This window comes from Lithobates pipiens, unplaced genomic scaffold (assembly GCF_037356315.1).
Source record: "Lithobates pipiens isolate NorthernLeopardFrog02 unplaced genomic scaffold, aLitPip1_a1.2 Scaffold_3, whole genome shotgun sequence".
In the NCBI taxonomy this organism is placed as follows: domain Eukaryota; kingdom Metazoa; phylum Chordata; class Amphibia; order Anura; family Ranidae; genus Lithobates; species Lithobates pipiens.
This window is the reverse complement of record NW_027507790.1, coordinates 43184084-43196350: the sequence shown is the minus strand read 5'-3', so window position 1 is coordinate 43196350 and position 12267 is coordinate 43184084. Positions and strand designations below refer to the sequence as shown.

Below are 12267 nucleotides of genomic sequence, written 5' to 3'. Positions count from 1 at the left end.
CGCTGCCAAATCGCATTGCATGCGCTTTGGCAGTGGTGCCCATTCATATCAATGGGCAGGAGTGGTGGAGGAGCGGCATACACCACTCCAAAGGTGCTGCTTGCAGGACTTTTTTTTAACATCCTGCCAGCGCATCGCCTCAGCACTCGGGCTTTCACACAGACTGCAGGGGAGCCGTTTTGCAGGCACTTTACAGGCGCTATTTTTAGCCCAAAAGCGGCTGAAAAATGCCCCAGTGGGAAAGGTGTCTGTTAGATTTTATGAGATGAAGGGGAAAAAAAAGGAAAAAAAAATAAAAAAATCAGCCTAACATATCGGCCCAAAAAAATCGGCATCATATATCAGCCATCGGCCGCCATGATTTCCAAATATCGGCATCGGCCAGAGAAAAACCCATATTGGTCGACCTCTATTACCGATTACCTCCACCAGCTTGTACTCTTTGTCCTTGTCTAGGGGTTCCCAGGGTTCATAGAGACCGACACCTGAATTCCTTGTTAGGATTTTTATTTTGCATAAAACAGTTGAACAAATTTAGTCTCTAAGTTGGGAATAGAGGGTATCAGGATAAAGTTTAACTCAGGTGCTTGAAACTGCTGACTTCAATAAAAGTCTCTCTCTGTACATAATCCAGGCAATAGCCACTCTCAACTGGATTCTTTAACTGTTGGATAAATCCTTGAGTTTGGGTTTAGCAGCCAACAGATAATTCTAGCTTTTTAAAGTCTCTCACACAGACTTGGTTGAAAAACTTAGTTGTAACCAGAAGGATAGAAGTAGGAACTTTTTTTTACTGTACCAGAATCTCTCAGCCGGTTCGGCAATGCCATAAGAATTGTGGATTCAATCAATGTCCATGGCAGCTCAGCTTCCAGGCTCTTACTGAGCAGCCAGCCTTGTGCGTGGCTCTCTTACTGAAGAGTCCTCCCCTGGTCGCGTGTAGTGTTGCTGGGCCTCTCCAAACCCGAGACAGCATCGGTACACCTTAGAATACTCCTTCCAGTTACTACGCCTCGGACTAGCCAGTTCCAAGGCTCGGAAATGGATGGATCTGCACCCCAGGCCATGAGGGCCCCCGGGGGCTGGTCAGGAGGATCAGGACCATGGAGTCAGCAACAACTTCTGGACCGGAAACCAGAACCACGTGTCCTCAGCACATTAAGTACCCTCTCCCGGAATACACAGCGAGACAAACTCCCACTGATTGGCTCAGAGAAAGAGATTGGTACCCAATGCGTCCAACCGGACTGCGTTCTAAGGCCTCTCACAGGTGCGAACCCCACCTATGATCAGGTAAAACCTTGATACAGCCCAGCCAAACTGATGACAAAGCACAATTTAGCGCAGTTAACCCCAAAAACAACTATAGATTTGGGCAAAAACTAAATTTACGAACATAGCACGTACTCATTAGGAGTACCGGCGCCACATACATCTTATCACAAAAGCTCTTACTTCCTGCAAGACCAACATCCCTTACACCAGGCATGTCCAACCTTTTGACTTTCCTGGGCCATATTGGAAGAAGTCGAATTGTATTGGGCCACATTTGCTTTTCATGTAGGAGAAAGGTTCCGGCACCATTTTTGAACTGCAACGGCCAGGAAATTTTCATGGTGCATTTTCAGCAACATGTTTCAGTAATGCAAAAAAGAAAAACTACAACGAAAAGCAAAACAACGACCATCACAAAAAATCATTAGCAGTTGTACATTCCCACAGTACAGTCTTAAAGAGTAGCAACCTCCTTACATAAACGTATAAGTAGGGAAATATTCATACACCAATAATACAGATCAAGCAAAAGGAATATACCAATAATGGAGGCTCATACTTAGCGCTACTCAGAGCCCTCTACGCACACAAGTACAAATGGGATCAAAAAGGTCGTAACAGTTACTAAACAAAAACAAAAAACAGGATCCATATTTTTTTTTTTTAGGGTATCAAACACTTTAAGTCGTCAGGAGTGTCTGAGTCATAAAACTTATTTTTTTGTATTTACTGTACAGCGATATTTCTATTCATGACGTGGATGTCGGTGAGGAAGAGGCAAATAGAATTGTGGAGGAAGCATTAGATTTGCGCAGAAAGAGGCAGGCTTTAAATGTGAAGAAGCAGGAGCCTGATTTAAAGCTGGTTCAGCCAATCTCATTTTTTACGTAAGTCTTATTAATTTAACAGAGGTGTTTGTATAAAGTAGAATTTGTAACAAGATGTGCAATTGGGCTAATATATACTTTTTGTTTTGTAGTTGGAAGTGTCTTGGTGAAAGTCTTCTGGCCATGTATCGTCACCTCACAACCTGTGAACCCCCTCGTCCTAGTTTGGGAAAAAGGATAGACTTTTCAGACTACAAAGATGCATCACAACCTCTTCCTGTTCCCAAGACTTCCTCTCCAATAAGCATATCTACAGACGCACCCAGCATCTCGACTCCCAAAACACCAGTTATCCCAGCACCAGAGCCAGTTTATGCAATTTCCTCTGTCACTCCTTCTCTATCTTCTCAGAATATCAATGATTTGTCCACTGCACAAGGTAACCAATATTATATTTTATTTCAAATGTACCAGTGGATCTCACAGAGGTACAGAATGACACATTAAACGTGTTGTCCTTATAGGAGCACATACACTACCTAGAATATATAAAAATAAATGGCAGAAAAGGCTCTGCTCACAAGATCTTGCAATCTAGTTCATATATTTGTGTTTGGGAAAAATTAAGATTGTTATTTCTGAAATATTCTGGCCTAGTTTTTCCATAAAATTGTGCTGTAGTCAGACTTCCTCTAGAATGGAATGGCTGAAAATTTAAAGCAACAGACTGAGCTCAAGTATTTTGCAAATATTTATAAATTTGAGATATATATATATATATATAATCTGGTATGGGAATTAAGTAGGTATATATTTGATAAGGGAATTGAATAGCAGCTCCAGCGACAACTGGTAATGGTCACCTGGTACTGATATCTAGGATACCAGTCTTTGTCTTCTCAGTTCACCTTAATCTGGTTTTATAAAGTTCCAGTGTAGCCAGATTTAGCATTTAGCATGCTTTTCATTGGGCTTTTGTGTAGTGAAGTATCATCCGATGGGTGGAACCTCGCCTATCAGCAGTAACTGTTACTAAACTTCTTTTGCAAGGTTCTTGTGTTTTAGTTTAATTTGTCTAGTAACAGGGGTTGCTTTTGTAAAATATAGAATTTTACTAAAGAAAAAAAACCAACTGTATTGGAGATTTCTGTAGGATCTCTATCAATGTGTTAAGCTACTTAAGTTTTCAAAGTAACATTCTTTTTATGTTTGCATTAAACTAGATCAATTGGCAAGTGATAAGAGCAAGAAAGGTGTGAAGAGGAAGAGGGTGTCTGAGGATGCCGGGGAAACTGCTAAAAGACGCTCTGCCCGAGTCCGTAACACTAAGTGCAAAAAGGAGGAGAGAATCGATTTTCAAGAATTGTTAATAAAATTCTTGCCTTCCAGGTATAATTGTAGTGTGAATTATATAGTGCATTGAGTACTTGCCTCAAATAACTAATGCATTCAACATAAACTTTCATTTAAATGTATTAATTCATAGCAGTGATTGTAAACGCTAAACGTTTTTTACCTTAATGCATGCCCTGCATTAAATTAAAAAAAAAAAATGCCCCAGTATTTGTATCACCCCCCCTTAAATACTTACCCGAGTCCTCACTCGATCCAGTGCTGTGCCAGTCTGTAGTGGGCTGTAGCATTTCCTCTCTCCCTGGATTTACATATCAGGTCAGTCAAATCCTGTAAGTGGGGGTGGGGCCAAGCCATGTCGTGTGTTTCCATAGACACACACAGCCCAGCTTGGCCCCTGAGTGATGCAGGGAGAAGTGGAGGAGCAGGAGTGGCGGCAGGGGACCCCAGAAGAGGAGGTTTGGGGCAACTCTATGCAAAACCATTGCACGAGCAAGTAAGTACAACATGCCTGTTATTTAAAAAAAAAGCTTTACAGCCTCCTCAATTTACTTTGTGAGCACCAAATACATTTGCAAACCCTGTTATTTTCTTGTAAAAATAGCAATGAGATCATCACTGTGCTGTACATAGCCTGAGCAGAGCTGTGGGAGGGACCCACCTACTATAGGCTGCCTGCTAGAAAATTTGAGGAGGGGGAGGAAGCAAGACCAGCCATTCTGCAAACACAGAGGGCAGCATTGACTGATCTTTATTACAGTAAACACCTGCACAGAGGCAAAGAATCAGACTGTTTGATTACATAGATTTGGTAGAAATTCACAAAGATTCAAGTAATAATACACATGCCATTCATATTTAGTCAATATTTGCTTATTCTGGAGTTAAACTTTAACCCCTTTGTTAAAGGTCTGTTTATAAACATTTTGGTATTCAAGAGGTTAAAGCAAGCCCATGCCTGCATTTTTTGTGTGCATCCATTTGGGCCTCTGCAGACACCAATCTGTGTTTCCCTATTGTCCTGTTAGCAATGATTTCTAGAAGTCTCATATAACAAGTCTATAGTATTTGACTGTCTCTTGAAGCATATCCCCAGTCTCCTATAGCATGTTCATGCCTCTGAAAGTTTCTTGCAGTATATCCAGCCTCTGACCAACTCTTGTGTCATGTCCACAGTCTCTGACCATATCCTTTGTCTGCAGCCTCTGGTCATCTCTTGAATTATGTCTGCAGTCTCTGACCATCTCTTGCATAATTTCTGCAGTCTCTGACCGCCTCTTGTGTCACATCTGCAGTCTCTGACCATTTCCTGTATTAAACCTGCAGTCTTTGACCATCTCCTGTATTATGCCCTCAGTCTTTGACCATCTCCTGTCTAAAGTCCATGATCTCTGGCAATCTTGATGCCCATATTCTGACTATATCCTGTTGTGTGTCTGCTGTCTTTGACACTGACACTGAATATTTACTGATTTTTATTGAAAGATTAGAAAGTTGAACACCACTGGCCCAAGGTGCACCTTCCACACCCATGATGGCAGTGTCCATGGTGGTTCCCGAGCTTTCCTGTTTCTCCGGGGAACTCAGGATAATGACTGTACCTATGAAATATATAAAAAATTAAATGAAGAGTCCATTTTCTATATATAACAGCGCATAAACACTTTCAACCAAAGTGAGTAATCCTTAGTCTCATCCGGTGTGCAGAAAAAAATGGTGCTCGATAAACCAGTTCTTATTGTGATCTAAGGTAGAGGAACAGCTTCCACTGCATGGCAAACTAGATCCTCTGGCAAACTAGGATCCGGAAATAAGGCACAGTACACACTTTTTAACGCTGTTGTGATACTTTTATTTGGTACGCATATTTGTATTGGGGTCTTGTTTATAATAGTAAAAAGCAGTATTACGCTATGTCTGCATGTTTTGTTCCTTTTTATATGATAAACTGGATTCCCATAGCAATAGCAGAGACATCAAGTGGCCAAAGAAGAGTTGGTTAATGGTACTTTGAAGGCTCAGTATTTCAGGCATTCGGTGAGTGCATCCCCAAAGTGGGATCGTTTGAACCACAAGTGGTGTATCATGCGGTGGAAGCTGTTCCTCTACCTTAGATCACAATAAGAACTGGTTTATCGAGCACCATTTTTTTCTGCACACCGGATGAGACTAAGGATTACTCATTTTGGTTGAAAGTGTTTATGTGCTGCTATATATAGAAAATGGACTCTTCATTTAAGTTTAATTTTTTATATATTTCATAGATATTGTTTGGTATAAAAGCAGCAGCTCTTGTTATATAATTGGTTTAATATTGAGTGATTGCTCATATTTATTTATTTATATATTGTTCTATTTATTGATTTATTTATCCTGAAGCACGGAGCAGTGTGCTATTAGGGCCGGTCTTTTTATAATTTTTAGCATACTTATTTGAAGTATATAATGGCTGTACCGTTCAGCACATTTGGTGATTGGGGAGCACTAATAGTAGTTAAATACTCGGTAGTTAAATACTGAATGCGGTATTTGTTCTATTTAGCGGTAATTTCCGCATCAGCTGTCAGCGGGTTCACAGCTGATTGTAAAAAAAAAAGCCTTTGGGTCTGGTATGGATTTTAGGGGAACCCCACGCCAAAATTAAAAAAACAAAAATGGTGTGGGGTCCCCCCAAAATCCATACCAGACCCTTATCCAGGTATGTAGCTGGGCAGGTCAGGAGAGGACGGGGGGCGTGTGAGCGCCCTCCCCCGCTTCTGAACCATACCTGGTCACATGCCCTCAACATGGGGGGGATGGGTCATAAAGTAATAAAAACACACTCATAGTTTTTGACAAATCTTTAAAAAAATAAAAATAATTGTGTCCTCCGATGTAAATCCATGGTCAATCACAACGCTCGCTCCGCTCCTGAGGATGGCTGGCTGACGAATGCCTCCTTCACTTTGACAGTTCTTATATAGGTAAGCAGCAGGGCCACCTGGCTATGTCACCTGGTAGCCCTGTCCCCTTGTGACATCATGGGACCAGTGCATGCTGGGTTGGTGATGCCACAAGGGGATGGGGCCACCAGGTGATGTTATCAGGTGGCTCTGCCCCAAAGCACCCACCCTCTCCCCCATGTTGAGGGCATGTGGCCTTGCATGGTTCAGGTGGGGGGGGGGGGGGGGGGACCGCTAGCTCGTCCCTCCGTTCCTCCTTTCCTAACCTGCCGGGCTGTGTGCTTGAAAAAGGGTCTAGTATGGACTGGATTTTGGATACATTTTCTGCCTTTTTTTACAATCGGCTTTGAGCAGGGAAGACCGCTGACAGCTGATGAGTCATCGGTTGTTAAGGACACAACATCCAGCTTCCTGGCTCTCTGCTTAGCAACCAGCTATTTGTCAAAAAACAGCCTGGGGGTACACACATTGCATGTCATACCGCCAGCAAAACCCTGCTTTTTAACGCTCTGGTTCATTTGTGAATTGAAATTAAGAGCTTTTTATGTGGTATTTATCGTTACTTTTTTATTTTTTTGATAAATACCGCATAATCGTTTTTTTTGTTTTTTTGTGAAACACTTGTGAGGTATCACTGATACTGTCAGAGTGAGAGCAATAATTCTAGGGCCATAATTTGTGGTAAATCTGGAAATCTAAAGTGATAACCTGTAAGAATTAAAAGTGTTGCCTACGGAGAATTTAAGGTACAATAGATTTTTATGATTTCCCAGATGCATGCAATTATGAGGCTTGACATGTTTGGTATGCATTTATTCAACACAACCCCATCTTTTATATTTTACTAAGAAAAAGGGATATAATATTGTGTGTTTGCACTAAAATAATTTTAGTGTCTTTTTTATTTCTTTTTTTCTTTATAGTTAATATACGTCTTAGTTAAACCTAGTCCAAACATCCTCAAAGCTTGGTAGGGCATCCTGCAACTAGTGTTTCCTGAGGAACCAGTGCTTGCTGTAAAATACTTCTTCAGCTCACAATACGTGAAGGTTTTTGTTTTTTTAACTTGCCTACAAACGTAACCTTTAGCCCTTGTACACACGGTCGGACATTCCGACAACTAAATCCATTGGATTTTGTCTGATGGATTTTGTCCGAAACTGTTGCATACACACAGTCAGACAAAGTTGTCAGAAAATCCAATCGTACTTAACGTAATGACGTTATTTCGTTAGGATGGGACTACGTTCAGGCTAGTAGCCAATAGCTTTGGTTTAGGAATTTGATCTGAGCATGCGTAGCACTTTGTCCGATCGGAATTCTCTACACACAATCGGACAAAGTCCGATCAGATCATGTTGTCTGAAAATTTTATAGACAAGTTGGAAAACTTGGTCTGTCGGATACTCCGACAGAAACAGTCCGATGGAGCCCACACACAGTCGGATTATCCGACAACACGGTCCGATCGGACACCTTCCGTCGGAATGTCCAACCGTGTGTACAAGGGCTTATAGCTTGACCATTCTTGAACATCTCCTATCTTAAGTTCCTTCCTCCCTGCCACCCATCTGTGCCTCTCTTCTTTACTTGCGCCCGTCCCCGCCTAGGCAATTACATCACTAGGCGATTCGCAAGGGTTCCTGGGATAGTGGCGTCATGTATCCCAGGAGTCCTTGCGAATCACCTACTGCCAAAATCTTGCGTTATTGGACGGGACTTACGTATGTGTTCACTTCTGTGTACGGGGACAGGGGCGCTTTACATTTTTTTTTATTGTTAATTTTATTTTTATTTTTTTAGTTTGACACTTAAAAAAAAAAAAAAAAATGGATGACTTTTATTCCTATTACAAGGAATGTAAACATCCCTTGTAATAGGAATATGGCACGATCGGACATATTTACAGTGAGATATGGGGTCAAAAAGACCCCACATCTCACCTCTAGGCTGGGAAGAATAAAAAAAAAAAAAAAACGATCCTGGTTCCCTGCCGATGGAAGCGGTGAGTTGGCCGGAGGGCAGCGGGGGGGGGGGGGGCGTCCCCTCCCGCCGCCCGTAAGAACGATCAAGCGACGGAACAGCCGCTATGATCGTTCTTATGGTGCAGGAAATCGCCGGCTGAAAACGCCGATATCTGAATGATGTCTGTGGCCTCAGGCATCATTCAGATATAACCACCGAAAGCCCATGACGTCAATAAACGTAGTATGGGCGCCAAGTGGTTAAAGGAAAAAAATGTTTGGGGGACTGGAACCCTGCTCTAATAAGTATAAAGGTGAGAGGTATGAGAGCCGAATTGGTTAATAGTTAAAAGATCGATGTCTGCAGTGTTCTGAGGTTTATATTATTCTAAGGAAGATCCCCATTTGCTAGTGTTTTATCTGGTAGCAGTGCATATGCAGTTACAACAAAGACAACATGTAGATTATGGTATCTCCAAGACTCCTGCTGCTTTCCATGGGCTTTCGTTGTTCATAACTAATGAGCACACGTGTCTGCTATATATTGGTCTATGAACTCTCACAGAGCAGTGAGTTATTATTTAAAGTGACTTCATAACTTTAGGATATCTTTTGCATGCTGACTGAAGACATGACATGAGACAGATCATATCCAGATTTCTACCTAAAAATACAAAGAGGTCTCAGATATGACATGCTGCTTTCATAGCATAGCATAATTACCAGAAATTGCTTTACAAGGAAGTGACATTCTGACTAACGTTTAAATACTGCAGGGCATAAGTGAGAATTCCTCTTGTTGTTAATGTGCATATAACATCAGGTTTGTATTTGAGTAAATACCGGTGCAAATTTCTTTCTAGGTGTTTACTTTCCCAATAATAAAAGCCTTGATTTCAGTTTGTTTGGTCTTATTCTGTCTGTTTTTCTTCTAGGCTTCGCAAATCTGACTCGGAGGAAGAAGAAGATTTCATCAGCAACTATGAGATGCAATCAGGCATAAAACGGAACAAATTCCAAGCTGGTGATCATGTGATGTCAAGTGATTCTACTACATTCATGGAGTCAGGTCTGAGGCAAATTGCATTGCTGTAATATTAAGGCCTCATGCAAACGGGACGTTTTTACAGCTGCTGTTAGGGGCATCTGACTTTTTTTTTACTGCCTCTAAATGCCCTCCATATTAGCCTATGTGTCCATGCACACATAAACTTTCAAAGGTGTTTGAAGGCATAAGCGTTTAGGGGCAGTAGATAAAAACAACAGCCTGTGTGGTCAGGAGCAGAGGCTGTTGAGCGGTAAAAATGCAAAAAACACGGCTAAACGCTGTAACAATGGTTTAGCGTTTTTAGGGATTAAAAACACGAAATGCAAAAAAACAGGGCTAAACGCTGTAACAATGGTTTAGCGTTTTTTAGGCATTTTTACATTTTAGGGACTATTTTTACTGAGAAAACTCCCATAAACGCTATTCAAAAACACGGCTAGCAGCATGTTTTTACATTTTTTTCCTGGCAGCAGCGCTGGCATTTTTTTAAACGTCCTGTGTGCATGAGGCCTTGTGTACATAGGCTTTTTCTCAAGTCAGAATTGATTTTCTCTTCATAGTAATTCAAGTAATTCTTGTATACCCAGTGAAGTGAATAGCCTCAGGCTATACACAGGGATTAAACAAATCCTCTTACGTACGTTTTACTTGTTTCTCTGCAGTCTTCTATACCCCCTTGAAAAGTACAGAATTGTGATAAAATCCTTCATCTGTCAGGAGCACAGAGGCTGGGGCAGAGTGCTGCAGTTAGAGCTCTTGTACATCGTGTGAGAGCTGATTGGAGGAAAGGGACACACCCCCCTTTACCCACGGTGGAGGAACAAAGGAAGTATACAGAGCTGTCCTGAATAGACAAGCTGTGTGCTGAGCTCCCTCCCTAGTCACAAATTTATCTCAGGTGTCAGGAAAACTTCTTAGACGTGACACTTGCAGATAACAGAGGAAGGAAGCACCAGAGAGAAATTACACTTAGAGCTTTAGAGAGAGACAAGTAAACACTGCAGATATACAGTATGTGCTTTGTTCAGATTTCATGACTGATGTTTACAATCACTTTAATGAATTCTCTGCATTAATATAAAAAAGTACAGCTCTCCCTGGCCCCCCTTTATACTTATAAATACCGCTCTATGGTCTTAGCCACCGTCCTGCAGCTCAGTTTCAGGGTCTTGGTAATCTTCTTATAGCCTTGGCTATCTTTATGTAGAGCAAAAAAAAAAATTTTCGGATCCTCAAAGAGTTCTTTGCCATGAGGTGCCATGTTGAACTTCCAGTGACCAGTATGAGAGAGTGAGAACAATAACACCAAATTTAACACACCTGTTCACACCTGAGACCTTGTAACACTTACGAGTCACATGACACCGGGGAGGGAAAATGGTTAATTGGGCCCAATTTGGACATTTTCACTTAGGGGTGTACTCACTTTTGTTTCTAGCGTAGCGATTTAAACATTAACTACTTGCCGCCCGCCCACCTTCAAATGATGGCGTCCGAGAACAGCCACTCGTTGCTAGAACACAATGCGACCCGACCTCTGTAAAGAGTCCGGTGTGTACAATTACTGCCGGTCATGTGTAGATGGAGATGCCGGTAAACGGCGCTTCTCGTCTCACACTAACAGAGTGTGTGGTGAGGAGATCTGATCACTACTTTACATTGAAGCAAAATGTAATTTCTTCAGTGTTGTCACATGAAAAGATATAATAAAATAATTACAAAAATGTATGGGGTGTACTCATTTTTGTGAGATACTGTATTTAGCATGAGTTTGAATGTGATTGCTTAATTCTGAACACAGCTACATCCCCAGTTATAAGAAAGTGTGCACACTTATGCAACCACATTATATTGTTATATATTATTTTTTTATTTTTACCCCCCAAAAGATTTCAGTGAGTTTTTTAATTGAGTTGTACAGTTTATAGGTCACAATAAAGGTGGAAGTTCTGAAAGTATTTATCTTTATCTCATTTTTTTACATCACAGAAACCTAACATTTTAACAGGGTTGTGTAGACTGTTTATATCCATTGGATCTAATTATTTTTATTGATAATGTTTGCTTACTCTGTTGATCCACTGGAAACGTACATGTTAGGTACACATACAATTTTGTGAATTAAGTTCTGGCTTCTTTTTCATGTACTGTCATTACAGAAAAGCAAGATGTTCATCAATTTTTGTTGGATAATCTGGAAAATGGTGGTATTCTGGAGCTCTTGATGAGATATCTGAAAGTGATTGCTCAGAAATTCTTGGTGAAGTGGCCCTCAGGTCTAGCAGATGTTGTGCTTAATATTTACAATAGCTGGAGGACACACAGTAGTGGACTGCCCAACCCGCTGCTCAGGGATTGCAAGAACCAGCACATTCGGGTAAGAAGGACTGCAATATATGTTGCATAGATTCAGGGCAGCCATGATAAACTGGTCTAAATCTCTAAACTAATCTAAATAGTGTATAATAATTATAAATGGCCAAAAGTAGTGACAAAACTACTTTTGGAAATCATTGCGCTCTTGCAAAGTTGCAAGTCGCACTGATTGGGACCCTCCTATTGCCGGCAATAGGCTTCCGATTCTACATGTGATTTGACCGGTCAAATTGCGCTAATTTGAACGGTGGTTGAGTGTCAACATAAGGAAAACTTTCAATCAACTTTTTAAGTTTAGTTTATATATTTCTTGTAGACATTTGAAAAGGTAATCTTGCAAAAACATAGGTGTAAGACACTCAGTGTAAAATGGTAGGTTTATTGTGCAGGACCAATATCTTTCAGTTAGGTATGATGAGCAAGAGTTCCTTGTGAACAGTGCCCTTATGAGAGCAGAACTCAGGATTGTCCAATGCATTACA

The 12267-nt window shown here is 41.1% G+C and overlaps 1 protein-coding gene across 4 annotated transcripts in view; it reads left to right on the top strand.

Moving 5' to 3' along the window:
- Positions 1-12267, top strand: part of CABIN1 (calcineurin binding protein 1) — a 326274-nt gene that overhangs the window by 32557 nt on the left and 281450 nt on the right. For all 4 annotated transcript variants that reach the window (XM_077461572.1, XM_077461571.1, XM_077461570.1 and 1 more), the window contains exons 8-12: positions 2013-2162; positions 2255-2541; positions 3326-3491; positions 9297-9430; positions 11569-11786. In XM_077461572.1, the coding sequence (XP_077317698.1) occupies positions 2013-2162; positions 2255-2541; positions 3326-3491; positions 9297-9430; positions 11569-11786 (955 nt within the window). The remainder of the gene's footprint in view (positions 1-2012; positions 2163-2254; positions 2542-3325; positions 3492-9296; positions 9431-11568; positions 11787-12267) is intronic.